Source organism: Monodon monoceros, unplaced genomic scaffold, assembly GCF_005190385.1.
Source record: "Monodon monoceros isolate NGI ecotype Baffin Bay Population unplaced genomic scaffold, NGI_Narwhal_1 Super_Scaffold_5, whole genome shotgun sequence".
Lineage (NCBI taxonomy): Eukaryota > Metazoa > Chordata > Mammalia > Artiodactyla > Monodontidae > Monodon > Monodon monoceros.
This window is the reverse complement of record NW_021703782.1, coordinates 96,599,402-96,624,260: the sequence shown is the minus strand read 5'-3', so window position 1 is coordinate 96,624,260 and position 24,859 is coordinate 96,599,402. Positions and strand designations below refer to the sequence as shown.

Genomic DNA, 24,859 nt, shown 5'->3' with positions numbered 1-24,859 from the left:
TGTGGCTAAAGAACATTGTGAGGGCGGATTGGGGGATCCTGGGAAAGGAGAGGGGGCGACTGGGATTAGCACGAGGCTGGGCGGAGCCTCCGAGACGCTCGGGGTCTGAGTGGGGAGCCAGAGAAGGGGCGGGCGGCGGGGCCCGGGGAGGTGGCACGGGGGGGGGCGGGCCAGGGCTGATCGGGAGGCGGAGCCCGAAGCCGGGGGCTGCTAGCGAGCGGCTCCCACGGCTCCTTAGCTCCGGCGTCCTGGTTCGCTTCGGCGTCCGCCGCCGCCGCCGCTGTCTCTTCCTCCTCCTTCGCCACCGCCGCTCGCAGCACCGCAGCCCCTCCCGCCATGGCCGCCGCCGGCGCCCGGCGCAGCCCCGGCCCCAGCTCGGGGCTCCGGGGGCGGCTGAGGCTCGGTTTCCACCCGGCGCCGCCGCCGCTGCTGCTGCTGTTCCTGCTCCTGCTGCCGCCGCCGCCGCTTCTGGCCGGCGCCACCGCCGCCGCCTCGCGGGAGCCCGACAGCCCATGCCGGCTCAAGACAGTCACCGTGTCCACGCTGCCTGCCCTGCGGGAGAGCGACATCGGCTGGAGCGGCACCCGCGCCGGGGCCGGGAGTGGGACCGGGGCAGGAGCCGCCGCCGCGTCCCCGGGCTCCGCTGGCTCCGCGGGCACCGCCGCCGAGTCGCGCCTCCTGCTCTTTGTGCGTAACGAGCTGCCGGGGCGCATCGCGGTGCAGGACGACCTGGACAACACAGAGCTGCCCTTCTTCACCCTGGGTAAGGCTGGGCGCCGGCACACGCGGGGTCCCAGGGAACCGGGAGCCCTCAAGTGAAGCCAGACGGGTGGGGGCGCCCTGGGGATTCCCGCCCCGGGCTGCCCCGAGCGGGGTTGAGTGAGGGCAGCTGAGAGGCCCGGAGGGCGTACAGGTGGTTGGAATGAGTCCGGGGCAGTATCTGAGCGAGCGCGTGGCGGGAGACCGGGGGCGTGCCAAGCCACCCGCGGTGGGGACCTGTCCGTCCGTCTCTCAGTGCAGACGTTGAGCTCTGCCGCGATCCGTCGCTGACGCCGAAACCCCAACTGCCTGAGTGTGCTTGAGCTGGGGGCCGTGGTAGTCCCCCGCTCGGGAGCCAGGTCTGGGTCCAGCCGCCCACTGCTCCTGGGGCACGGCCACTGGCCGCCCGCGGTCACCGCTCTCTCGTTGTCGCCTCGGAGTCGTCGGCTCTGCTCTTCCGGTTCGATTTTCTCGAGAATCGGAGCGGAGTCGCTCCATGTAGAATCCCTCAGTCCGCATAAATTCGGCCTCACGATGGGTTGGGTGACCTTGGCCAAGTCGCTTCCCCTCTCTGAGCCTCAGTTTTAGCCATCTGTGAAATGGGGCTGGGGAGGATTGAGTGATTCCCGAGCACTGGCGTTCGGAACCCAAGGTCTCCTTCCACTTTCAGATTCTCCCTCCATCCCCGTGGTCGCATTCGCCTTCCTACCCCCTCCCGGCGGAGAGCAGGTTTGTCCTCGCAGCTCACTCACTGGGCTAATAATAATAACTTAAAGGCATGAAAAAGGAAAGGGAGAGGAAAAGGATGGGGGTGGGGTCTCAAACGTAAAAGTTAATCAGAAAGTTCGCCCGCAGCTTGCTGCCAGCTGGTTCCTAGCGCGAATCCCGGAGGAGTCGGCCCTTCCAGGTAGCTGTGGGAGGCGCAGCTGATTTCCCACCCGGGTAATTGATCGCTTAATTATCTCGGAGAGCGTTTACAAAAATGTTGTTTCCCCTTAGCTCTCTCGCGCTCGCGGGTCTCTCTCTCCCCCCTCCCCTCTTGGGGGAGCGGGGTGCGATTGGTTGTCGGAGTCTGGCCAGCAGCAGCTCCAGGAAGGCGCCGGGGGCTCGCCCCAGACTCCAGACCCCGGGATCCGGCTGAGCTCCGGCACCGCGGGGGTGATGGGCCTTCGATGTCCGCGCCTTCGGGGTCCCGGCTTGAACCTCTGAGGTTAACTCCTTGCTCGCCCTAGAAGCCCCAAAGAGTAATCAATGGACTTGACTCCTCTCTCCTGGGAGCCATAATATTTTTGATGTATTTTTGTGACGCCCCCCTCCCGCCCGCCCGCCCGCCCGCCACTTCCCTTTCGTGCTGGCCGCCTTTGGAGCTTTGAGCGAGCGCCAGGCCCTTTCCTGGTCTGAGCATGTGCCTCGGGTTTCTGGCCCCTGGGCTCTCCCCAGCTGGCTGTAACTTGAGCGTGCTGAGCTTTGTGGGGTGCTAGGCAGGAGAGCGCCTTGCAGGTTCCCAGGGGACTTTCCGCGGCGGCACGTCTGGTGTGCCACACACACACGTTCAAGCATACACACGCGTGCGCGGACACACACACATACACCAAGAGCCATTCCCACGTGCCCTTGTGAGCTGCCCATTTCCAAGTAAGTGGATGGGGGTGAAGATGGGGTTCCTTAGGGCGAAGAGCCAACCTTGGGCTCATGGCCAACTCCTGTGACCCCGCCGCAGGGAAGGGTCCTTCCGGAGAAACGGAGGGTGTCCCTCACCACTTTCAATCCCAACCTTCTCCCTCCACCCTCGAGATCTCTCTACTCCCGGATGTCCGGAGAGGGAGGGAGTGGGGACCCTTCTAAATGGCTGTTCAGATGAGGGGGAAAGGGGGGGGAAATCCTTGGGTATGGCATGACTTGGAAGCGAGGACCCCAGAGCGTTCCAGTTTCCCTAGGATGTGGAGGACCTGGTCCAGCCGGCTACAGGAGTCGCTCCAGAATTCCTGGAGCTGGCAACCTCTGCGTTCTTAAACTTTGGCTTTCAAGAGGAAATGGGTACCTGGGAGCCCAGGGCAGGCTGAGTGAGGAACTGAGTGAGGAGCTGGAAGTGTCAAATCCCCCAGACTGGTGCTTCAGCATCAGAGTCTTCTGGTGCTCTCCACTTGGAGGCTTCCGCCTTCTCTGACGCAGGCGGCTGAGCCTTGGCGGCTGGGGACTGCCTGCTGTGGAGTGGCAGGTGCCGTCCTCCTTGGAAGCCCTGAGCCCTTTGGGGAAGCAGGTTCCTCCTCCTCCTTCCCCGCAGCCCGAGGCACTCCTACCAGGGATTTGGCTAGCGAGGTAGTCGCCAGATGGCCGAGCATAGCAGGATCTGTGTAGGGAGACGTGGGCTTTTTATTTGTGTTGTTCTTCCACTGTTTGTGTGTAAACACAGAGTGCACAATGAGCTCTGGGAGGGCCAGGCTGGCTGAAAATGAGGGCGGAGGGGGGGGTACTATGAGTCATTTATGGCCGTATCTCCCCCAGGGTCCCCAGGCAGCCCCATCCCATCATCCCATCTTCAGACCTTCTAAACATCCTTCCCTAGTGTTTGTCTCTGGCGAGTTGGGTGAGTCTTTCACTTCTAGGTCACCAGTTCAAGGGATTTGGCGATGGCGTGCGCCACAGATGCACGTGCAAAGTCGATAAATGCTGAATCCTGCCAATAGCGGGGTGTGTGGAGCCACCACTAGGGGGTGATAGTGTCTACCAAAGCCCTCAGGCTATGCTTTGGGTTGTGGGTCTAGAGTTGGTGGTGGTAAAATGTCCCTGGTGTTAAGGGGCGGTGAACAAACAAAAGGTAGAGTTCCCATTCTACTCCAAGTCCAGTTGGGGAAGCTCAAAATTATTTTGCACACGCTGTCTACAATCCCTATTCACCAAAGTCACCGACATACCTGGCCTTCCCTCCCTCCATTGTGCCTGCCTCTCTTGTTTGAATTATCGGCTCTATAATTGGTAGTGCCCAGACTTAAAAGACTTTTCTTCAGGTCTTTTCCTCTTCATGTTTCTAATCTTCCCTTCATGTTCCAGCCTGCTTTATGTTGGTGGAAATTTCCCTCAGAGGTGAAATGCCCCCCAAGTTTCTATGTCTGGGCCTCTTCTTTAGAATCTAAGTCAGTGGTCCTGATAAAGTGAATTTCCTTGAAATAGATCAAGGAATAGCAAATAGTTGTCGAATCCTTACTGTGCTGCTCAGAGCTTTGCTCTTGCCTTTTATTATTTACTCACGTAAAATATATGAAGTGGGCACTGTTGTAATTTATTCCCATTTTACAGGTAAGGAAACATTCTTTAGAGAGGTCAGGTGCCTAGTCCAAGGTCTCACTTTGAGTAAATGCAGACCTGGGACTGGAATCTCAGCGCATCAGACACCTACATTCTTGGTGATTGCTAAACAGCCATCTTGAGCCAAATATGCACTGAGGGGCTGGTTACGTTTATGGAGGGCATGGTGCAGGGTCCTGGAGAGGAAACATGGTCATCAGCACGGCAAGAACCTTTCTCAGGGGAACTTTAGCTACATTGGTGCTGAAGTATGAGAGTGTGAGAGTGAGGCATGCGTTAAATGACCTTCAATGACCCTGCCAACGCAAAGTTCCATGACTCATGGGATGTCAAAGGGCATCCTATGTAGTGGTGCCAGTGAGTGATGGGTATGACACATTCTGTAACATCAGGGAGGGAGATATCTCTTTAGACTTAGAGAAAGCTGGGGATATTTCCTGGACAGGAAAAAAACAAAAGCAAAAACAAAAAACTGAGTGAGGTCCTGGAGGATGGGCTGGAGGAGAATTTGAATGCTCCAGTACAGCTTGGGGGCTTGATGTTGCTTAGGACCTGGAACTCTCAGCTGTGGCCTGCTCTGACCTTGAACAAGTCATTTACCCCGGATCTTCAGTTCTTTGTGCTATAATATGAGTGGGTAGCTGAGCCCTAAAATAATCCTTTGGTGCAAAGATTCTATGAACTTGAAGTGCCCTGACCCACTCTGTAACTCTGACTAGCTGCTCTTGCTTCTCACTGTCTCCTTTCCTTTGCTGGTAACATGGGGGTGTTGGGGAGGACTGACGGAAAAGAAAGAATTTGAATGGGAGCAACTGTCCGTGCAGGGCTTCTGAGGTGAACCCGCACATCACCCAGTGTTCATCTGGCCCCAGGCAGCTCCAGAGTCTGCTTGTGGATTTAGCTTTCATGCCCACTGCTAGGGAAATGGCATCCTTCTTCCTGTGCTTGATAGTGGCCAGGCTGGACTGTTTACCATGAGCCTTGATTCAGCAAAAGGGGGAAAGGAGATAAAACTGAGTAACCACTCGTTGTCAATATCCATTACTAATTTACCTTGTCATACAAATCACACAGGTGAGGAGCGTGCTCTATATTTGGGGGAGGGTGTGTGGAGAAAGAAAAACCATCCAGTAGTATGTTTTTAAATGCATCTGCATGAGCAGATCTGGCAGTGTCCTCAAGATCTGTCCTGAAAAGATGCTGTTTGCAGAAAGCTGATTGGCCTGGGTGGAAGACGAAGATGCTCTGAAATGCCCACTTGGTCAGTCTGCAAAGATTCCTTAAAATACAGGCAAAAATGGACACCAAAAGAGAAGAGCCCCCAGAAGGAGTGAGGGACCAGGCACAAGGTCAGAAAGGTTGCTAGAAGCAGGGAGTTTAGCCTAAGGACAGTCCACAAGGGCTGGAGAAGCTTTCTTCGAACATCAACAGGGAATGAGGCATATGCTTTTTTTTCTGTCTGGTTCTAAAGAATGTCCTAAAGGTGCAAATACTAAGGGGATGGAGTACAACATGACAGGAGGATGTGTCCCTGGGAGCTGTCCAACAACCAAGCATTCTGACCTCTAATGATGACAGAGTCCACATGGGAGGAAGTCTTCAAGCAGGGACCACACCGCTATTTGGCAGGCATTTGGAGAAAGGACCAGAGGCACTGAGGCTACCTGCCCCTTTTGGTTTCTGCCTTGATTCTGAAGGTTGATGACAGTTATTAAGTGGGAGAAAAAAAAACAGATACAAACAGTATAAGCTGGGTTTTCTGACCACAGAATATTCATTAAAATCAATCCCAGTGTTTTTTCCAGAATGGGCAAGAGGGAGAGATTCCGGGGTGGGTGAGAGGGCAAATTTGATGTTTTCAGACAAAGCTTAAAAAATGTTATTTCCTCATTTGGGCTCCAGGTCCCTTATCACTAAAGCATTTCAGTAGCACTCAGACTCCAAGGTCCCGTCCTGCTCTGATGGTCCAGGTTTCTGGGATATTGTAAATATTTTCCCCCCTTTTCATTCACTTCCCTTACTCCATCCCCACCCCTTTGCCAGTTCAGGTCTGATGAACTCTAGTAATTAGGGCAGAGACAGATATATTATCTGCCCTCAGAAAGTATAATTAGCCCTCCGTAGCCGTGGGTTCTACATCCCCAGATTCAACCAACCGTGGGCCGACGGCACTATTCCATTTTATATAAGGGACTGGCACATCCTTGGATCTTGGAAAGGGGTGGGATCCTGGAATCAATCTCCTGCAGATACCAAGGGACCATTATACTATGTTACTGAGAAGGTGATGGGGCAGGGTGAGAGGAGGATTCGTTTTAGCTGTTAGAGAGGCCAAGGTTGGGTCAAGGCCATCCAGATTTGCTGTTTCTGGGGGTCAGGAACAATAGCCATTAAGACAGCACAGCTCTGCGAGCTTTTGTGACCCAGAGCTTGCTCCTTATCCTGATTGGGGCCCTCAGGCTGCAAGATCATTCAATAATACTAATTTACAGCAAATGCAACAGTAGGTTTGCCTAGGCCCCTGGCAGGCAGAGCCTCCTGCTTCTTACCTCTTTGCTTAGCTGTAAACTAGGCGTTGGCTGCCATAGGATGGTGTGAACACGTGTGCTGGGGGGAGAGAAGGACAGAGAGTGACAGTGACTTCTTTGGGTAAAGCCATAAAAGCTGTGACCATGACCATCAACTCTGATGGCCTTACAGCATCACAGACTCTCAGAGCACATTGAATCTACCCCTTCCATTTAAATGGTAACGTGGGGTCCCAGACAAGGGAGGTAACCTACCTAAGGACCAGCTGTTCACACTTAAACCCAGTGGTCTTGAATCGCCCTCCACGCTTCTTTCCATCACACTGACTACCAACACGTGGCTCTGGGTTAAATATGTCTCAGGTCTGCAACTTGGTTGAACATCTTAAGGTGCACCAAGTCTCTCCTCCTCTCCCTGCAAAACAAACAAAGAAACAAAAATCTAAGGAGAAAGATATCCCTGGGGAAGTTGAATTTGTTCTCCTGCCCAAGGTATCCAGCTGGTTGGCTCCAGTCTCTCCTGAGAGCCTGAGCCAATGGGTTTTGTGCTGGGGAGGAGGGAGCCTCATTGCTTTTTCACTCTAGCTGCCCTGAGGGTGAGAAGAAGCCTGCTCTTTTCCAGAAAAAGAAAGAAAGAGTCAGATTTAACCTTGAGGTGCAGCAGCATTACGGGGATGCTTTCTTTGTAGGACTGATTCTTCCCCAAGTTCTCATACTGACCAGCTAGTGGCAACAGAAGATTAACTATAGCGAGAGAGAGCTGACTTTTCTTTCCTCCCAGCAGAGCTTGCAGTCTCTCGGCCCCAGAGAAGGCAGGCAGCGGTGCTTGGTGGGACTCGCTCTGCTCTCCTCTCACTGGCTCTTCACTGCCGTCTGCAGTTCTTTAGGACAACAGCCCCCAGGAAGACTTTTCCTTGGTTTGGAAGGGGGTCGGGTGGTGACTACCCAATGTAAGATTCAGGACTGGAAGATTTCTAGCTTCCTTATTGGCATACTGGAGCGTGCAGGCAGCCCTTCTGTGAGTCGAAAATTGACAAGGATGTTGTATGTCATAAACCATTAGGGTTTTCACCTGAGAAGGAACCCTTTCTCCATGCCCATTGATTGTCACGGCCCCCGGCAGGGTCAGATGTCAACACTTCTCTCGACTACTATTTCAGCTGTCAACTCACTGGTATCTCCCTCTAGTCTTATTCTCTCTAGTCCATCGTCTGTACTTGCAGACAGAGGGAGTTCATTAAAAGCCCAAATCTGATCATGGCCATCCTCTCCTAAAGCACTTCACTGGCTCCCCATAATTCTTAGTATGAAGTTCAAGCTCCTTATTGAGCTACAAGGTCCATGATCAGACTCTGCCCAGACTGTCGTATGCTAAGAACCCTTCTTTCTTGTTCTGTAACTCTGCCCCAAAGGCCCTGGGAAAATTCCTTCTTACCTTTCAAGGCTGAATTCAACTATGAACTTACCTTTGAAGCCTTTCCTGACCTCTTGGCACTAAAGTTGGACACTCTGGGCCTTGGTACCCACTAGCGATATAAAGACTGGTGTAACAGTGGCTGGTCCCTTAGAACTGCTGAGCGCCTACAACATGCTAGGCACTGCTCCAGCCACTTAAGATGTATGGAGAACAAAAGACATAGATTCCTGTGTTCAGAGAGCTCACGTTCAGGAGTACGTGTATATATGCGTGTGTGTGTGCATGTGTATGCGTGTTGGGGAGAAAATGATAAATGTAATAGATAAGAAAATTATGTGGTATGTGAGAAGGTGATAGATTCTATAAAAAAAAGGGCAAAAAGAAAATGAACATTATTGAGGTGAGGAAATCAGTTTTAATATTAAATAGGGCCAAAGGATTGTTTATTGAGCTTATAGGATTGGACCAAGACCTGAAGGCCATGAAGGCGTCACCAGGCAGATGTGTCGAAGAGTATTCCGGGCAGAGAACGGCTCCAGCAAAGACCTGACTCCAGAGCACACGTGGATCGTTCAAGGGCCAGCAAGAAGGCCAGTATGGCCGGAGTGGAGTGAGTGGGGGGTGGACAGGACAGGACAGGATTTAGGCTTTTACCGTGAGTGCCATGGCGAGCCAGGCAGGACGTTAAGCAAAAGAGTATCTGTAACTGACTTCTGTCTCAAAGGAATTACTCAGGCTGCTCTGTAGAGGAGCAAGGATGGGAGAGGAAGGTCTGCGGGAGTCTGTTCAGGTGAGAGATGATGGTGACTTGGGGCAGAGTGAGAGCAGAACTTAATGTGTTTCTCTGTCTTGTGGTACTTGCCTAAGAGCTCCACAGGCAGAGAACATCCCTCCTTTATCTCTGGGGCTGCAGTGATTCACCCTGTGCTTGGCACATCCTAGGTGTTCAGGGCATCTTAGATGACTAGAAACAGGTTTGCCAAGTCTCATCTCAGAATCCATACTGTGCAGAACTGGAGAGGTATTGCAATTCCACTCCTCTGTTAAGGCTGAGCTGGAATGCCACTTCTTCCATGAAACCTTCCCTCTTTTGAGCTTCCACAGCTACTGCCTCTACCTTCTCCTGCCTCCTTATTATTCTGGGGTGTTTGTAGGATGAGGAATGAGACCAGTTTGATTAGAGGAGAAAGAGTTGGGTTTAGGGAAGACCTCTTCTTGAGAATCATGGAAGCCAGATAAGGGATTAGCACCTTTGCATTGTGCCAGACAGAGAGGCACTGAATGTTTGGGGGGAGATGATCCATCCATGGTGTTGGGGTCATCACCTGCCATAAATGGTAAGAATTTAGGACATTTTCTAAATGAAACCCTTTTATATAAAGATGGAGAAGTCAAGGTCACCGTAGCAAGTCAGTGGTGGAGCAGGAACCAGATCCAACCTTTTGACTCCTGGTCTGGTGTACCTTCCTCCCACCTTAGTCCAGGCCACTGGGGGTGGGGGGAGCTGGTGTGCTGGACTTCCCCCTTCTGGTATGGGGTAGGCTATGAAAAAAGCAGCCATTCATTGAACGTTTACTATGCCCTGGATGCGGTGCTGGCACATTTGTTATTGCAGTTCCTTCTTTCCATAGTGCTGAAAGACAGGTAGGATTCATCCCATGTTATAGGTGAGCACGGAAGCTCAGAGGAGTTCAGAAACACACCCAAGATCACTACAGCTGAGCTGGGTCCTGTCCCAGGTGTGCCTGCTTCCAGGCTCTGTGCTCTCTCCGCCTTCCATACTGCACAGAACTAGGAGTGCCCTTGAGTCTTCACCTCTTTGACAACCTCTTGTACTTTTTATCTCTTCCTCCTCTCATTAGCAAGAAGTTGCAGACGTTTCTTATAGAGGAACTTCAGGTGTGACAGCCTCACAGGCCTGAGGGACTCAACACCTCATTTCTGGGCTGCCAGGAGCTGACTCAGCCTCTCCCCAGGCCCTGTCGCTCCTTGCTCGTTTGCCAGGAGAGCACCGGGCCTTGTCTCATCTGCTCTAGATGTCACTCGTTAGCCCTGGACTCCTTGACAAGCAGATTCCCATGCTGCCGTGGCTTCTTGATTTTCCTCCTTTCCTCCATCCTTCCTCCTTTCCCTTTCTTCTTCCCTTTCCACTTCCTTCTTCTCCCAGTGCTTAGGGAATTCCCACATTCTGCTGGGCATACTGTTGTACTAGGGAACCTGTTACCTAGACCTTCCAGGAACTTAGAGAAGCTCTGCATTTCTTTTCTAGAAGTTGTCAAGCATCTGTTGTCTGAGATGCAGCCCCTGTTTGATTGGGTGAACTTCCTTGTCACTCCTCCCCTTCATCCCAAGTTGACTTTTGTCGCCTAGTGCTTCTTAGCAGCATTGTGCAGTTTTTATGCTCCTACCTTGAAAATGGAATTTATATTACATTATCTATACATATGGGATATATATAATAATAAATAATACATTATATATTATAATGCTGTAAAAGTCCTAATAAATAGTGTATAGTTCTCCTAGAGTATTAGAGCTGGGTAAAATAATGCCTTTGAGATCCAGCCCAACTCCCTCATTTACCTAGCAAAAAGAAGTGCATTTGTGGACTTCCCTGGTGGCGCAGTGGTTGAGAGTCCGCCTGCCGATGCAGGGGGCACGGGTTCGTGCCCCGGTCCGGGAGGATCCCACATGCCGCGGAGCGGCTGGGCCCGTGAGCCATGGCCGCTGAGCCTGCGCGTCCGGAGCCTGTGCTCCGCAACGGGAGAAGCCACAACAGTGAGAGGCCCACGTACAGCAAAATAAGTACATTTGCAAGGTCCCACAGCTAAGCCATGGCAAAATCCAGTCTGTAGCCCAGCTCCTCTGACTGGTGTGCCAGCTCTGAAGACCCAAAGCCCTGGGATAGAATCCCGGCTGCACTACTTCCTAACTGTAGACCTCTGTATGCCCATGAAGAAAGTGAAGGTAACACAGCAATCCCTTCTCTGGGTTGCTGCGATCATTATTTTTGGAGAGTCCTCCATCTTCAGCTCTAGTCGGTGTCCAACACTGTGCTCGATTTTTACTTACACTAAGCCATATGATCCTTACGGAGGTAGTGTGTGCAAAGCACCTAGCACAGCATCTGGCACAGTTTGTGCTCCGTGCCTCTTAGCCACCTGGAATCCTTGTTATGGAAGGAGGTGGAGGTATGAATAACTAATGCATGCAAATTCCCTTTCCCTCCCCCTTCTTTCCACTCCAGCTTGCTGGCTTTGGCCTCTGCCCTCCCTCCCTCTCTCCCCACCAGGAGGAGAAAAAGGATGAAATTGACCATTGATCTCTGCTCCCTCTCCAAGAGCAGGGGGAAGCGGCCGGGGGGGGGGGGGGCTCCCAGGGGGCTCCCGGGTTGTCTGAGGACAGTTTGGCCAGAGAAACTCGGAGAGGCTGAGTCTAAGGCAGGCGGGTCTTGGGGGAGGCAATCGGGGCAGAACGCTCTCCCTTCTGGTGGCTGCCGGCTGACAAAGCCTTGCTGTCAGGCACCGGGGAAGTCACGAATGGCTTTGCAAGCAGCCGCAAAGGGAAGGAACATTTCCATTAGCAGAATCAGCAGTAAAGAGATTTCCAGTCACAGTCATAGCTGCATTTGGGGGAATCATTTCGGTGGTGGCTGTGGGCTGAGGAGGGAAGGAGGCAGGGCGGCAAGGAGAGGCATGGAGATGTCTGTGTCCTTGCAGGAGCTGAGAGCTCCAATGAGAACCAGGTACCAGATACCTAGGGACTCTTGGGGAGCTGGGTGGATCCTTAGACAAACATTCTGGACCACCTACTTCCATCCAAATGGACAGAACCCCCTTCTCAGGAGTCCCCTTGGGAGGCTGCAGGCTTGTCCTCTGCCACCTTTGCTCTGATTACCTGGGTTACTCTTTTCAAGACTTCGCAGCCAGCAGCAACTTCCTAGGGTCCTGGGATTTATCACTGGGAAAGGTCCCAGATTATTTAGCCCGGTTTTTCCCAAAGTTAGCGACTCCTCAGAATCACCTTAGAGGCCAGGTTTTCCCTTCCAGATCAGTGGAAGCACCTGGGAGGGGCCTGGGAATCTGTAATTTAAGAAGTGTACCAAATCCTTGGTGTGTCCCTGGACACCCTGGGTGCACTGGTCCCTGGGTATCTCTTCGGCCTCACCTCCTGACATTCCCCGTGGCACTTGGGGCTCTAGCTTCACTGATTACTGGCAGATCTCTGGGGCGAACCAGGCACATTCTCCCTACCTGAGTCCTGAATAGAAACACTGTTTTCTCTGCTGATAATGCTTTTCTGGTCTCTCATTCACCTGGCCATCTCCTAGCCTTAGCTCAGCTATTACCTCTTCTGAGGAACCTTCCTTTCTCCTCCAAGGCTACCCCCCTAGTAGGATTGGCATATCTTGTGAACAAAAAATAAATGCAAAAAATAAAATGCCGGATGCCCAGTTGAATTTCAGACAATGAATACTTGCTTAGTATAACTATGTCCCATATGTCCCATGCAATATTTGGGATGTAGTTATGCTAAAAATGTCTCTCTGATTATCAGGAATGCAAATTTAGCTGGACAGCCAGTATTTTTTCTGGCAACCTGCAGGGACCCTGTTTCTCTCTCTGCTGTCAGGAATCATATTACCAATGTGTGATTTGTCCCCCAAACCTGCTCTCCCCACATCACTTCCATCTCAGGAAACCAGACTACCATTCACCCAGTTATTCAAGCAAAGGAATCATCTTTGATATCTCCCTTCCTTTGCCTCTCTCATTCTTTGAGCCAACCAGCCTTGTTGGTTTTACTTCTAAAATGACTGTCAAAATTCTTCACTTCTCATGATGTCCTACTGCCATCACCTTTGTCCAAGCTCACTTGGGCTGTTACCTCAGTCTCCTAACTGGTCTTCCTGCTGCCTCTCCATCCTCCTTATCCTTTCTTTATATTTTTTGATATATAGCACACGGGCCAAATCCAGCTTGCTGCCTGCTTTTGCGTGGCCTGTAAGTCTATTTTCTTGTTTAAATACTTGAAAAAATCAAAAACAGAATAATATTTCGTGATATGCGACAATTATATGAAATTCAAATATCAGTGTCCATAAATAAAAAAAGATTTATTGGAACACAGTCACACTCATACCCTTGTGTATGTATTGTCTGTGGTTGCTTTTGCTTTAAACAGCGGAGTTGAGTAGTAGCAACAATGAGTATCCAGCCTACCAAGCTTAATATATTTCCTAATTGTTCCTTTACAGAACAAGTTTGCCAGCCCTGCTGTATACAGTAACCAGAGTGATCTTTTTCAAAAAGCAAATTGGATCTTGCCACTCTCTTGTTTAAAGCCTTTAAATGTTTCTCATTGCTCTTAAGATAAAATCTTAATTCCTTTTCACAGTCTAGAAACTTTAAAAAAGTTTGCCTTCTTCTCTGGGTTCATATTTCCTTTTCTCATAGAACTCAAGTCACCTCCTCCAAGAAGTCTTCCCTGACCAAAGCCTTCCCTGGTATACCGTCCCCCTCATAGCTTTCTATCCCATTTATTAAAAAAAAAAAAACAAAAAACCCAAAAAACTTTATCTGGCAGCTCCTTGATGGTAGGGAATGTGTCTTGTTCATTTTTTTTGCTCCTCTCAATTATATAATGCATTACACAACACATAGTAGGTGCTGAGTAGATGTTTCCTGACCAAATGAATGACACATGGGCAGCGGTAGGGGTGGTAGTTTGTGAACACCATCTTACAAGGTTGGGGCCTCATTGGGTTGTTCTGTTGCTTATCAGGAGATTGCTATCAGGATTCCAAGAGCTAAAGTTTGCAGAACATGTAGACCAGTGCCCACCACTCAGCAAATGCCATCTAGGTGTCTGTTAAATAAACAAAGATAAACAGACCTATACTTTAATCCCTAGGACACATCCCCTCCCCACTTTATTTGCAGTTGGAGCATGTTTAGGGCAATTCACAGGAAGTCTGTGAGTAAAGACCTCATGGAGCCAGGGGGCAGGGTCATCTGGTGGCTGGAACTAGGAGCCAGGGGTCCTGGGGTTTGGTCCCAGTTCTGCTGGTGTCTGTGGTCAAGTCCCTTCCACTTTCTGGGCTTCCTACCGTCTCTCATGTGATGAGATTAAAACAAGTGATATTTGAGGTTCTTCTCAACCCCCGCAGCTCAGCAGGAGCCCAGGAGGGAAAGAAAGATTCCCTTTAGGAGCTTCTGAGTCTGGAAGCTCTGCTGCAGCAGGATAAAGCCGACTCCCTCCCTTCCTTCCTCCATCTCTGCATCCTTTCTCGGGCGTCTGAAGATCAAACCCTCAGCTCTGAACCCAGGTGCAACTCAAATTTTTAAGCCCAGTCTCACACTAATTTGTTCAGGCACCTTCTTCAATTACTTTCTCTCTAGTCTTCCCCAGGGAGGGAGACTGGAAGAAGCTGACAGCCCAGAGTAACCAATTACCTGTCTGCCAATAGCAGGACTCCTACCGTCCCTCCCTCCCTCCCTTCTTTTCTTTCTCCACTTTATTCTCCTGGCCTGTAAACCATCTCCAAACTGCAGAACCCTCCAGGGAATGGCCCCAGTTCACCTCCCAGCTGGGGAAGAGAAGGCAACCCCTCCCCCAAGAGAGACAACAGGTGGGAAGGCTGGTGGCTGAGAAGGGGCAGCTGCGGATCTTGGAAAGCCAAGCAGGTTTTGCAAGCCTGCTAAATACCAAACTGTGCTAGATTGAGAGGCAAGTGCTTTGGGCTCTAGTCCTGTTTCTGCCATCTACTTGCTGTGGCCTCAAATAAATGACAGTTCCTCTTTGGGCCTCAGATAAGATTAAGTGAATATTGTCAGAGCCATCTCTCCTTCAGGTAGGTGGGGAAGATTGGACTGCATAAGATACTCCGTGAGAGAGGAGGAACCTTCCAGTCCTGTCCACTGCTGGAATCGCAGGTGTCTAGAGCTGTGCCTGTCACATAGTAGGCACTCAGTTAACTATTAGTTGAATGAAGGAATGAATCAATGGAAAATGTGTGTGATCAGACATTGCTAATCAACTTAATCACAGCTTCAGATGCCTCGTCAGTCACTAGGATCACTGGGGTTTGCATGGGTGATGAATTCTGTTCATGTTCCCTAGACTCAACCAGTTCACCCCAAACCTGTGGTTCACCTTAAGTTCCCCTTGCTTGATGCTAAGCCCCTTCAGTCATTATTCAGTCGTTCTTCCATCCAAGACATTGTGCTGAGTCCCTTGGGGGCACAGAAATGCAGGGAGTTCAAACTATTGGGATAATAACACTTGAACTTTTTGATTAAAAAAAAAACCAAAAACCTCCCTTTCATGGGTATTTTTAGCATCTCCATATTACGGATGAAGATGTGGCCATTCAAAGAGATCAAGTCAGTTGCACAAGGTCACATAGTAAATGGGATTAGCTGTATTTATTTTTTAAAAGGAATCTTTGTATCACTGTCACAAATGGAACACCAGAATAACTTGCTATAAATGGAAGGTAGCCTGTAAAAGTTAGCGTAGTGTCCACGTGCCGTCTAAACTCATCTCTCATACCACAGTTTGGGAAACATGGATTTAACCCAACTGCTGAGATAAAGATATTCATTTAAAATTTAAATTTTGCCCACTTAATTGTGAGATTTCCCTTAACGTATACATTTAAATAATATCTTTCCTGCCTCATAACTCCTACCCGTATTTTAAGATCCAGCTTGAATGTGCCTTTGCTGCTTCCAAGGTGACTTCCCTGGCTCCCCCGAGAACAGCTATCTCGCAAGCACTTTGTATATTCACTGCAGTCCGTGTTTTCATGAAAATATGGTGATTGTTTAATTGTCTGTCTCTCTTGCTAGTCTTGTAAGCTTCCTGAGTTAAACATCATGTCTCTTTAATATCTGTAACTCCAGCAATGAGTGCATACATACTTAGTAAACTTTTAACCTTAATTTTAGGTTTCAACAAAAGGAATGCAAGCTTGTTGTAGTAACAAATTCAGACAATTCAGGAATATTATACGGGAAAAAGTGAAAGTCTCTCCCCCGCCCAGTCTCATTCCCCAGAAGTGACCATGATGAAGAGCTTGCTGGGATCCTAGTGAAATGTAGAGTAAGTAGGTGCCTGACCAACCACCTTTGGTGATGGGACAGAGAGGAAGTGACTTGTCTGAGGTCATCCGGAACCATCTTTTGTTAGGGCATTGGTTTTTCAAGCTGGGTTCCATGATAGATCTGGGGAGGATGAGTCGCTCTGGGCTTCAGCTAAAGAGACACTCCAATATTAAGCCAGCTCCGGGTCCCAGAATCTACTTGCATACTTGCAGATTCCTTCCAGACCACAGGCAGGGAGTCCTCTTCTTGACTGACCCTATGTGAATGTGTGTATGTGTATATATATATATATACACACATACACACACACACATATATAATGTGTGTTTATATATGTATATATACAAATGTGTGTATGTATATACACACATATATACACGTATGTGTGTACATACATATAGATACATATGAAAGATAGAGAATAGGATAATGATTCTTCTCTCTGCAGAACTAAAAGAAAAAACTGAAGCCAGCAGGGGAGGAGCCAGAAAGGAAACAATTATCACGAGTCTGGGGTGGGTGTCTCTTTCTGGCACAGTATTTGACATGATGGGTAAAGCAGTTCTTCTTTTCTTCCTTAAATTATTTTCTCACTTGAGCGGGGAGACAGACTATTCAGGAGAGGGTTACCTGGGCTTAGGTTGAGTTGCTTCCTTTAGAAGCCCTCATTTGTGAAGCTATGTAGATTGGCAGCTGGTCAGTTAATAGAAGAAGCCTATTAAAGCAAGGAATCATAAAAAAAATAATAAGGCACATTAAACGTTTCCTTTTTAACTTAAAATTCGTAAATGTGTATACGTTTGCCAGTGATTTGATGTAGGCCCAGGGCCTCTTCTTCGAGTCTGGGTCAACTGAATGGAGTTCCATGTCATCTTTCTTGTATAAGCCATGCTCGTAATATTCCGAATAGGATCTCCAATGTTGGTCTCATTAAAGGGGACTGAGAACTTAAAGATGTTTGCCAAGTAATTCTTCCAGAGTTTTATGATTCCTTTCTAAATTTTTATAGTTGTCACACCTGACCTAACTCAATAGCAATATTTAAGTGACTTTATTTTTATCGTAAGATCAGCTCAGTCCTCCTAAAAGCCACTTTCTTTTGATGCTCATAAATTTTTAATCTGCACAACATTTCATTAAATTTTAGAGTTATGAGAAACACAACAGGCATAAACAGGTTTGGGAAACTGGCTCTGTAAAAATGCAGCTGGCGGTCAGTGCAGAGAAGGCTAGCTGAAAGCTTTTTTTAAAAAAATAAATAATTAATTAATTTTTGGCTGAGTTCGGTCTTTGTTGATGTGTGTGGGCTTTCTCTAGTTGCGGCGAGCAGGGGCTACTCTTCATTGCGGTGCGCAGGCTTCTCATTGTGGTGGCTTCTCTTGTTGCAGAGCACGGGCCCTAGGCGTGCGGGCCTCAGTAGTCGAGGCTCACGGGCTCTAGAGTGCAGGCTCAGTAGTTGTGGCGCACGGGCTTAGCTGCTCTGCGGCATGTGGGATCTTCCTGGACCAGGGCTCAAACCTGTGTCCCCTGCACTGGCAGGCGGATTCTTAACCGCTGTGCCACCAGGGAAGCCCACTGAAAACTTTTGAAATTTATACATGTTTCAGGTTGACAGAGGCATTAATGTCACAGAAATTTTAGCGGTTGAGCCATTAGATAGCATTTTGCCCCAAACCCTTATTTAAAGAAGAAGAAAAGGGGACCCACTTGCACTTTTGGGGGGAATGTAAATCTTTGCAGCCACTATGGAAAACGGCATGGAAGTTCCTCAGAAAATTAAAAATAGAACTACTGTGTGATCCAGCAATTTCACTTTTGGCTGTTTATCTGAAGAAAATGAAAAACAGTAATTCGAAAAGGTATATGCACTCCTATGTTGATTGCAGCGTTATTTACAATAGCTGAGATATGAAAGCAACCTAAGTGTCCATCTCAGGATGAATGGATAAAGAAGATGTGGTTTATACATACAATAGAATATTATTCAGCCGTAAGAAAGAAGGAAATCCTTCCATTTGCAGCAATGTTGGATGGACCTCCAGGGCATTATGCTAAGTGAAATAAGTCAGACAGAAAAAGACAGATAGTATATGATATCACTGATATGTGGAATCTAAAAACGCCAAACTCATAGAAACAGAGACCAGCATGGTGGTTCCTGGGGGGTGGGAGAAATGGGGAGATGTTGATCGAAGAGTATGAATTTCCAGTTATAAGATGAATACATTCTGGGGATCTAATGTACAGCATGGTGGCCACAGTTCACAATACTGTATTATGTTCTTGAAAGTTGCTAAGAGAGTAGCTCTTAAATGTTCTCACCACAAAAACAAAATGGTAATTATGTGACGAGATGAAGGCGTTAGCAAGTGCTTTGGTGGTAATCATTTTGCAATATATAGTTGTATCAAATCAACACATTGTATAGCTTAAACTTACACAGTGTTATGTGTCAGTTGTATCTCAGTAAAACTAGAAACTTTTTTTTTTTTTTTTTTAAAGATGGGAAAACTGAACCCCAGACCTGTGTCAGGAACTCAGGTCAATTAGACTCTTGGAGTTCACGGCCCCCCCCGGGACTCCACAGCAATTGTCATGATGCCCCCTTCCTTTTGGGTGGCCTCTTAAAGGAGGCACCCCAACACTTCCGTTTTACAGATGAGGAAACTGTGGTTCAAATACTGAAGTGACCTAGCATGGGATGCAGAGCGTGATGGAGCTGCAGTTCAATTCCCAGAGCAGGCCAACTTCCTGCATACCATGCCAAATATCCCTGTGCTCAAGGGTAGTTTTTCAATATCTTTTAAAATAATTAGGTCTTATCAACTATTTTTTTTTCCACCTATGGCCACACCTTATCTTTCCTTCACTTCAGGAGGGAATGAGAACAGGGATTCCACTTCAAGTCCCTTTGTCCTCACCCCAGATCTTTCTATAAAGGCACAGCTTTACAGGGGATCTTTGTTCATCCCTGAGCCCACATTGCAGGCCATCCAGATTCAGAACTCTCAGGGCCCTCAGGCCTATCCAGACCAGCCCTCTCATTGCACAGAGGGAGACCCAGGGCCAGAGGAGGCCAGTACCTTACTAACGTCAAGGGGCTGGGGCTGCTTCTGAGTGCAGACCCCAGTCCCTTCACCTCCACTGGCCTGCCTGCATGGCCCTGGGCCTCCCAGCGTGTCTACCTGCTGGGGAGGGTTGGTCAGGTAACGAGAGGGCAGTGTGTGTGCGTGCAGGCTGCCAGGAGTTTCCGTGCTTTATGAGGTGCACAGTATAATTCAGTATAAAAACCCATTTTGGGGATGTCTTGCCCCGTAAAATCTCCTCCAGCAGGAATGGCTGGAAATCTGTTTTGACTTCTCTAGCACATGTTTTTTTAAAAAGACCTTCTCCATCTCATTTTGCTCTTTGCTTCCGTTTTTCCACCCAGTTCTCTTTGGATGATATGCCCGTAGTGGCTTATGAGGGGACACGGTGGGGATGACACTGGGGGAAGGGACCCTGCAGTATAGGTTAATGGGCTGGCAAATCGTTGTGAAAAAGCTCACCTTTCTTGAATGATTCTTCCTCTGCAAAGACTGTGGCTCAGGGCATGACTTCAGGGAACTGCCTTCAAGAATTATAATCAGACTTCTGAATGTCATTCTTTTTTTTTTTTTTTTAATTTATTTTTAAAATTTTTGGCTGCGTTGGGTCTTTGTTGCTGCGCACGGGCTTTTCTCTAGTTGCGGCGAGCGGGGGCTACTCTTTGTTGTGGTGCGCGGGCTTCTCATTGGGTGGCTTCTCATGTTGCTGAGCACAGGTTCTAGGTGCGCAGGCTTCAGAGTTGTGGCACGTGGACTTTAGTAGTTGTGGCTCGCAGGCTCTAGAATGCAGGCTCAGTAGTTGTGGCGCACGGGCTTAGGTGCTCCGTGGCATGTGGAATCTTCCCAGAGCAGGGCTTGAACCTGTGTCGCCTGCATTGGCAGGCGGATTCTTAACCACTGCGCCACCAGGGAAGCCCCTAGATGTCATTCTTATTTGGGGCAAAATAAGGCTTCCGTACAACCCTCTCTCTTGTAATCCAGTAGCAGCTACTCCTCCCTCATTTCCCACCTTCTTCATGTCACATCATCTCTTTCCCAGTCTCTTGCAATACTGCTTCAGTTTCTTCCTTTGAGTAGATACTTCATATGCTGCCTGAAGGCTCATTCCCAAAGGTCATTTCTCCCTCACTTAGAATCCTCAGTGGCTCCCTACTGTTTACAGGATTAACAGCAAACTCCTTGGCATCTGAGCTCTCCACCTAAGGACCAAACCCACCTTAATTATCCTTCTCTCTCACCATTCCTCTGCCTACACTTCAGATAAACTGGGTTTTTTTTTTTATCGCTCTCAGAAAACAAGCTCTACTAAAGTCGCATTTCAGTGACTTTACTCAGGCTGGTCCTCTACCATGGATGGCCTGCTTCTCCTCCATTTCTGTTGGTGGAACCCTATCTACCCTTCTTAAACTGCTTTCTTTATGGAAACTTCCATCCTTATTCTTTCCTCCCTCCCCTAATTCAGATTGAATAACTTTATTCAGAAACGTTTTTTTGCATCTCTTAGGCCACCCACCTCACTTATAGTGACACGTTTATGCCCGTGTCTCATCCTCTGCCTGTGTAGTACGGTACAGAAGTCACTAGCTACATGCGGCTATTGAGCCTTGAAATGTGGCTGAAGGACTCAATTTTAAATTTTACTTAATGGTAATTAGTTTGCACTTAAGTATTGATAATAGCCACATGTGGGTAGTGGCTGTCCTCCTGAATAGCACAGATATAGAACATGCCCACCATTGCAGAAAATTCTGTTGGACAGAACTGCTTATGAGGTCTTTGAGGACAGGCATGGAGCCTTGTCTCTTCTGTACCCTGTTCCTAGTACAGGGCCTGTTATTGAATGAGTGTCAATAAATGTTGGTAGAACTGACATTCGGGCAAGACTGTGTAAGCACTGACCCCAAAGAGATTCGGTTTTTAAAAATAATTAATTAATTAATTGGCTGTGTTGGGTCTCCATCGCTGCGCACGGGCTTTCTCTAGTTGTGGTGAGCAGGGACTACTCTTCGTTGCGGTGCGCGGGCTTCTCATTGCGGTGGCTTCTCTTGTTGCGGAGCACGGGCTCTAGTCATGCGGGCTTCAGTAGTTGTGGCTCGGGGGCTCTAGAGTGCAGGTTCAGCAGTTGTGGCGCATGGGCTTAGTTGATCCACGGCATGTGGGATCTTCCTGGACCAGGGCTCGAACCTGTGTCCCCTGCATTGGCAGGATTCTTAACCACTGCGCCACCAGGGAAGTCCCAAGATTCAGTTTTAAAGAAAGAAATTTACGGAAATTTACTTAAGTCCAAGGTTTGTTAATAAAAGTATTGCTTTGTAGGCTTTGCAAAGCCTGATACATCTTATAGTCTGGGATGTCTTAGGTTAATCCATTAATGACACTTACTGGTAGGAATTCCGGGTCCTTGATGGGTCATTTCTCAGCCGTGCCTTTTCTTCCCATCTTAATCCCCTCCCTCCCTTCCCAGAGCAGGTCCGTCCCATAGCTGGGACTTAGAAAGAGCAGTCCCAGGAGTTATCATTTCCTGGGAGACAGGTGTGGACAGACCTGTCTGACACGAATGCTCAGGTTTGCGCTTCCATTGTTGCTTCATGGAAGATTTACGAGTGTTTCTTCGAGAGAGAATTCCTGAAAACTCTGCCCTGTGACTGATGGGATGAGAATGGGATACAAGGGTCTCTCCCCTTTTTTCTCCTGCCCCATCCTTTTTCCTTCTTCTCTTTTCCTCCTAAGTTTCACTTCATGTCCACTTTCTCTCTTTAACCTCTTCTCTTCTCTCTTCTTTGTCTTTCTCTCCTTTTTTCTCTTTACTACTCTTAATGTCTCTTTCCTTTTTTCTCCCTACCATGCTGTGTGTGTGTGTGTCTTCCTCCTTGTATCTCCATGCCTCTCTTAACCTTTCTGTCTGCTCCCCATAGCCTTGAGTTCTCGTAAGAATTCCTGAGCACAAGTCGCTCCTGTCTGCCTACCCTGATCAAACCCCTTGTTGACCAACATGGAGCCATGCACAGCTCAGAACTGGCTACCTCTGGTCTTCACCTCTGGCCCAGAATGGTATTTGGAGTGAAGGAGACCACAGGTGCGGGGGGTATTGCAGGGTGCAGGTCTACCTTGCTTCTAGTGTCAGGGCCTCCCTCCTCCTCACAGGGCTGCCTCCTTGCCTGGTCCTGTTGTCAAATGTGATTCCAAATGTCCTGAATGAGTTTAGAGGCCTCGATGACCATTTGGTCCATATTGGACACATTTGCCTGTGACCTTGATTTTCAGTGTGAGGTGAGTTTTTGAGAGCAGCTGGTACAAAGCATCTGAGTGTCTTAAAATTTCTGTTCTGCTAAATATTCAAAGCTCTTTCTCTGCAACTCTGGTGGGCTCCTTTTCTCAACCCCCTCTGCTGCTCTAGCACTATCTTCATCAGCTCTCTTTTCCCTCAAGGCATTAGAAACATCTGCTGGAGAGTTTCAGAAGAAAAGTTGCAAGAACGATAAACCTCTTTTTTTTTTTTTTTGCGATACGCGGGCCTCTCACTGTTGTGGCCTCTCCCGTTGCGGAGCACAGGCTCCGGACGCGCAGGCTCAGCGGCCATGGCTCACGGGCCCAGCCACTCCGCGGCATGTGGGATCTTCCCGGACCGGGGCACGAACCCGTGTCCCCTGTATCGGCAGGCGGACTTTCAACCACTGCGCCACCAGGGAAGCCCCTGATAAATCTTATTAAGAGATCATTTCTTCTGAAATGTCAGCCCTTGGCTGTAACAACAAAAGGCATCTGAGCCAAGTTACCTTATCCCCCAAATATGATGTGCTCTTTTGAGGTTGACCTTAAGGGCATATGCTCAATTATGAAACTTGCAAGAGTTTCTTAACTTTAAAATAGCAGTTGGTCCTGAGTCAACAGGATTTCTTGTTCCAAAAATACAAAGCAAACGAAAGAACAAAATAAAGAAACTGGTGAAGAAGAAGGACAGGAAGAGGAAGAAGAGGTGGAGGGAGAGAAGACAGAAAATAAAGTAGAGTCTAAGCCATCTCATGTGTCTATCCATAGGGTAGACTTAAATTTGCTGCTGGAGCAGGGGTGGAAGTATCTTTTGACAATCCTTGCATTTCTCTTTGTTTCCTCCCATTTCAGTATTTAACCTGTAACCACAGCTTATTAGTTTTTCCCCCAACATTTGTTTTGAACGCATCCATTTCTTTCTGTCGTTATCCTGGGACAAGTTCCTTTCATCTCTGACCTGTAATTCAGTAGACTCCTATCCGGTCTCTCAGATTCATTCCTGCTTCTTACTCCCCTCCCAGCCCTTCCCAGTCCATTCTCAGACGCGACCAGAAGGACTTTGTAAATGTGTGCACCAGATCACACCTCTGCTCTGCTTAAATTCATAATGACTTCCCATTGTGCTTATAATGAAATGCATAGTCCCCAGCCAAGGCCTGCGTGATCTTCAACCATAGCTGCACGCTAGAACGCATGGGAAGCTTTTAAAAATGCCAGGGCCTGGGATCTACCCTAGACTAATTAAAGCAGTATAACTGGGAGTTAGACAGTTCAGCAGTTCCTTGCAAAACTAAACATGCTTTCACATATGACCCAGCAATTGCATTCCTTGGTGTTTACTCAGATGAGTTGAAAACTTACATCCATGTAAAACCCTGACTGCGAATGTTTATAGCAGCTTTATTCAAAACTGCCAGAACTTAGAAGCAACCAAGATATCCATCAATAGATGATAGATAAATAAACTATGGTATATCCAGACAGTGGAATATTATTTTGTTTGTTATCTTCCCAGGTGACTTAGGGGTTCTAATACACAGCTGGGGTTGACGGCCACGACCCAGGGGGACCCTGCCAACCTCTGCCTCCACCCATGCTGCTTCTCTCTTACTTGCCAAACGCCACAGAATCCCTCCCTGCCCACCCGATCTAAACTGTACTTGGCTATCTGTCCGTGTTTATTGTCTGTTGGCTTCTCTAGACTGCAGACATTTTGAGGACAGGGGCTGTGTTTAGCACTGTGCTTCTCAAAACATGTGTTTCATAGTTAGTCCTTAGTAAATGTTACTGAGCAAATGAACAGATGAATTGCTAGGTCTGAAAGTTTAATAGATCCCTCCTTGTTGCCCCCATAATGGCAAGCAGAGGAGACTATCAGGGAAAGCGATGATATCTGGAGCTGGGTAAGATGAAATGTACACATACCCTCCTTCCACTCCTGAAGGGACCTACAGAACACAGAATAATTTCTTTAACCACCCATGGGCATTCCCCTCTGCTCTTTTTGCCCTCCAGCTGATGGCCTGGGTCTCCCACGTTTAAGTTAGGGAATGGATGAGTTAAACTTGTCTCTGTCATTTCCGTTTTCTTTCTCTGCAATAAAGTTAGTGATTGCTTGGTCAAACTGCAGTATAATGCAGTTAGGCTCGTGTGTTCCTATCTCCTTCAGGTGCCTTGGGAGTGACTTCTGCTACTGTAGGAAACAGCTCTGTAGTCAGTGAGCAAGCTGAAAGAAGAAAACCCCAAAGCCCTACCCTTGGCCTTCCAATGCCAGCCCCCTTTGCTGCTTCTTTCATATAAGGAAATTAAATTGCCTTTAGATTGTGAGCAAAGGGAAGAGTGATGTAGAAACAGGATATTCACAGGTACTTTCTGAAGCAGGGA

At 48.5% G+C, this 24,859-nt stretch overlaps 1 protein-coding gene across 2 annotated transcripts in view; it reads left to right on the top strand.

Annotated features, from left to right (window-relative positions):
- The first annotated feature begins 336 nt into the window (after positions 1-336).
- The window catches only part of ASTN2 (astrotactin 2), a 912,698-nt gene continuing 888,175 nt past the window's right edge, over positions 337-24,859 (top strand). For both annotated transcript variants that reach the window (XM_029202991.1, XM_029202990.1), the window contains exon 1: positions 337-763. In XM_029202991.1, the coding sequence (XP_029058824.1) occupies positions 337-763 (427 nt within the window). The remainder of the gene's footprint in view (positions 764-24,859) is intronic.